The sequence below is a fragment of the Strix aluco genome, chromosome 3 (assembly GCF_031877795.1).
Source record: "Strix aluco isolate bStrAlu1 chromosome 3, bStrAlu1.hap1, whole genome shotgun sequence".
Taxonomy (NCBI): Eukaryota; Metazoa; Chordata; class Aves; order Strigiformes; family Strigidae; genus Strix; species Strix aluco.
Window position 1 is genome coordinate 28,244,392 of NC_133933.1, and position 4,310 is coordinate 28,248,701.

At 44.4% G+C, this 4,310-nt stretch overlaps 1 protein-coding gene across 1 annotated transcript in view; it reads left to right on the top strand.

The window, feature by feature from the left end:
* USH2A (usherin) overlaps positions 1 to 3,846 on the top strand; it is a 390,731-nt gene extending 386,885 nt beyond the window's left edge. The window contains exons 70-71 of the mRNA XM_074817915.1: positions 690 to 923; positions 3,249 to 3,846. Of these exons, the coding sequence (XP_074674016.1) occupies positions 690 to 923; positions 3,249 to 3,338 (324 nt within the window). The 3' untranslated portion in view covers positions 3,339 to 3,846. The remainder of the gene's footprint in view (positions 1 to 689; positions 924 to 3,248) is intronic.
* The last annotated feature ends 464 nt before the right edge of the window (positions 3,847 to 4,310 follow it).

Below are 4,310 nucleotides of genomic sequence, written 5' to 3' on the forward strand. Positions count from 1 at the left end.
ACATCCTATGACATTGCTCCCCTTCACAGACCTGCAGCTAATTCACACCCTCCGTAAGGAACAGACTGCACCTGCATTGCACCTTGCCCTGCTCTAATGCTTTTCCTCCCTCTCTTTAATCTCAGTTTGAGACCATTGCTGACACATCTGATTCATCAAGCAGTGTCACTCTCAAAAGTTACACAACACACTTTGAGGTAGAGTCGTTAGCTTGCAGAGGTGCAAGACGTGTGATGTGCCAGATGACCCGAAGAGCATGCACAAAGGCATCTTGCACTGCATGTTTCTCCTGGCGGGTGAATGTCTTTTCCCTGGTCATGATAACTGCAAAAGGAAGTCTGCTAACATCCCCTTGCTGTGCAAGTCTGGGCTATCATTCTGGTAGTCAAAAAGCTTTGGACCTCTGCCTGTTGGTTATTTTTTAAAAAAATAGGTCAAGGAAAAAAAAAAAAAACGGAAAGTCCTGTTGTAGAGGACTGCTTTTTTTTTTTTTTTTTTTTTCCTTTTTAGTGATATGAATGTCCTACAATGGGGAAAGGTCCTTTTTTTTTTCTTCTGTTTATAACTGCATGATTTTTGAAGCATGGGTATCTCTGTTCTCCTCTAGTCCTGCTTTGGTTTTGTTCAGATAAAGTGTTTTGAGACCATACCCTTTATTTTTGATTTATTAGTTTGTGTCTTTCTCATAGGGGCTGGCAGATACAAAAATTCCAGGAGCTGGTTCTCCCATGAACAACCGCTGTGCCCGTATCACATCTGGGGCGAGAAGACCAAGTCACAGCCAGCTAAATCGCACATATTCCCAAGCCTCTCTCCATCGTAGTGTCAGCCAGTTGCTCGACCTGTACGACAAAAAGTCTCTTGTTGACGAATCGCCTTGGGATGTCATTATGCGCAATCATCGCACTACTGGTCGTGGCTTGGTAAGGACTCCCGTTCCTCTCTGATGCTGTTGAGTGTCAGCTGCTAGTGAGTTGTCTGTTCTGTTAGAATCATGAAAAGGTCTAAATATCAGAAGCTGCTGGAGATACAGCCAAAAGACCTAGAAGGACATGGTCAGAGATTAGATCCTCAAAACCCTTCCTGCCTGCTGTTCTCTTCTGGAGCCACAGGTGATCACACACTGCTCTTACAGGATGTGAGGGGGCGACATGCATCTGTCTGTGGTTTCCATTGAACCAATAACTCCATGGACTACGAGGGATATGCACCTTGAATAATTCCCTTCTATTTAGTCAACTCATAGGCTTTTCTCTCCATGCATTTCAGCAAATGTACATGTGTGATGAGGGATGTCTTGGCATCCTTCACATGTTCAGTGCCAGAAGCAGGAGCTTGTGTACTAGCAACTCCTGTTCTGTGACCTCGGGCCCAGTTGCTGACAGGACCTGCTCTCTGTCCTCTGCTCAGTCACGATGCAGAGATCACATGAATGCTCAGGTCTTTTGGCATTTGTGACCAATGACTTCAAACTCTGCCCCCATGGGACTAGAAGGAGGTTGCGGGGGCAGGCAGACTATCTGTATTTGATTATAAGAGAGGGCAGGATTGGCCAGTATCACCAACATGGACCTGAGCGCACAGACACAAGAAATTATGATTCTCCAGTCAAGGACTGTGGCAACTTTGTTTGTCATGAGGAAACAGGCTTTTTAACCTCCACCCCCTGGCTTCTACCCTTCCCTGCGCAGATGTGTGGGAAGGGGTTTGGGACCCAGGGAGATGCAAGTGTTTGGTCCCAGAAAAAGCTGAGCAGTTCCTAAACAAGGGGACAGATGCAGGTGAAGGGCATGTGAGGTAGTAACAAAATTAGATGGGAGTGCGCAGTTATCATTGAGTGGATCTTGTCCAAAATGCAAAGTGAGCTGGTGAACAGTGATCTGGCACATAAATCCAGACAGCTTCCTTGGGCTTTCTTTCACCTTCAGTACACCAAACAGCTAGAAGGGCTGGCACGTATAGGCATGCCCCAGTACAGGGGTGTTGCTGCCATTGCTGCCGTACCTGCTTAGACCATAACCGTAGAACCAAGGAAGCTGATAGGGCTTAAGTAAGAAGAGAGCTCTAGGCAAAACCCCTACAGGTACCCGTTAAGCTTCCAGCCCACACTCTGCAGCTCACCTACAGGTTCCTGAGTCAGCAGTATTGTGACTCAGCCTTCAGTCATTTTCTCAGAGCTATCACATCCATATTAATTCCCTGGGGATGAGCAGCCTACACACTGGGTGTATCTCTAGATGATCTTATTAGCCAAAAGAACTGCTAAGAGGAGAAGCTCTTGCTCTATCTGCTTGTGCTAACACCATGATTTGGTTTAGCCTGCAAACCCCTCACACATGCTGGATGTTGTTATGTTAGAACTAGTTTACAGAGTAGTCTAATGAGTTTCAGAAGTGGTGGAAGCAGAACACAAACTTCCTCTTACTTTTGGTAGCAAACATGAGCTCAGCTGGTTTTTAAAATCAGCAGCTATACGTACAAAGCCAGGCTCTTCCATCTGCCCTCTGTACATTCCTTTGCATTTCCCTGAACCTGTCTCTGCTCAGCTACTCTGTTGCAGACAAACCTCCTGCAATGCTTTTCACTCAGTTCTTCCCTTTATTACACTCAGTAGCTGAGGCCTGTCAGCAAGTTTTGTTCAGCCCTTTGTCCATCTTTGCAAATTAATACACTGAATGGTTGAAGTAGCCCAGGACACGTACCTGCAGTAACACTGCTGGTGATCTCTTTATGCTATGGAAACAGTTTATTTCTCTTGTGCTTTCAACTCTTTCTCTGGCTCAGTGAATGAACATGAGTGCAATTGGAAGAAGTTCAGACCCTCCTTTAGAAGCTTGAAGAATAAAATCTTACCTAAATCACAGGTGATGTGGTTGTTATACAAACCAAAAATGTAAACATGTATTCTTTTTCTTTTAATCTCTTCAAGTTCCACATCACACTGTAACAAACACTATTTTATTTACCGTTTGTCAGATACACATAGTAATAGATTTTTTTTTTTAACTTATTGCTTACTATGACAATGTAGTTGGTTTGGATTTGGGTGCCTGAATGCTTTAGGTTCTTACCTCATGCTGGGAGGAATGGGAAAACATGTAGAGAGGTAGAAACGCACTTATTTATCTGACTATTTCAGGACTATTTTTAGTGGGTGGGAGGAAAGAGAAACAAAAGAATTGCCTTTAGTCTGGTACATGGCTTTGGCTTACATGCCCTTTTTTTCCCCCCCTCCCCGCTCCTAACAGTATGTAGATGAAGACGATCTTGTCAATGTCATCAAAGGCTTCAGCACAGTCACCAAGGAGCACACCACATTCACCGACACCCACCTCTGAAGAACACAACCACCTTCTCTAGAAAATGGAAAGTGGGTAACTTGCCAAAAGCAGCCTGCATGGCCTTTGGGGGAAGGGGCAGGGCTGCTGTTTCCCCACCCCATGCCCACTAGTTAAAAGACAAAACTGTTTATTGGGGGGGGGGGGGGGGGGGCGGCAGTATAATTTGGCCTTTTTTTTCCATCGTCTCTTTAACTGTATGGTAAAAAAATGTGTGTTAGCACTCACGCCTCAGAAAGGTTAAGAGAATAGCTTGAAAATCCCTAAGTCACGAAGCAGTATGAGAGGTTCTCACCTTTGTCTCTCATCCAACTTTCACAGTTGAGGAGGGTTGTGGGGGCAGGATGGGGACAGCGTGTTTGGCAAGGAAAAGTTTTTTACCTATCAAAAAAATGTGGTTAAAAGGGGTCCTTGTGGCAGGAGAGCCATGTCTTTTCCTAGCTTGAGAAAGCTCTACCACACAATTGTGTTCATGCACAAGTGAATAAACAGCAAATGAAGGAATTCTTACAGAGTTGCTTTAACCTTTGTGTTCTCTCCCTCTGTCTTCCTCACCCTCTTGGCTCAAGTTTAAAAAACAAAGCCATTAATTAATGCTTAACTCCAAGCATGCTTTTTCAGAGGTAGAAAACCTCCTAACCCACTCCCTATTAAACACTTGCTGTCACAGCCTTCCCTTTTGCTTATGTATTACTAATCTACAGGCAATAAAAATTTGTTCACCACCCACAGTAAACTAGCAGACAGCAAGCAACCAGTGCAACACAGGTAGGAAATATCACGTCAAGGCACTTGTAATTGAGAATTATTATACCATGACAGTAAACCTACTCCCATATTCATCTCTGTCCTTTTTCCAGAGAAAGTGACAAGAAAGCCCTCAAGAGACTGCCAGTCTGTGTATTCTGGCAAGCATATTTTTATGCATGCTCTCAGTCACAATCAGCAAAACCCATCATCTGATACTACACA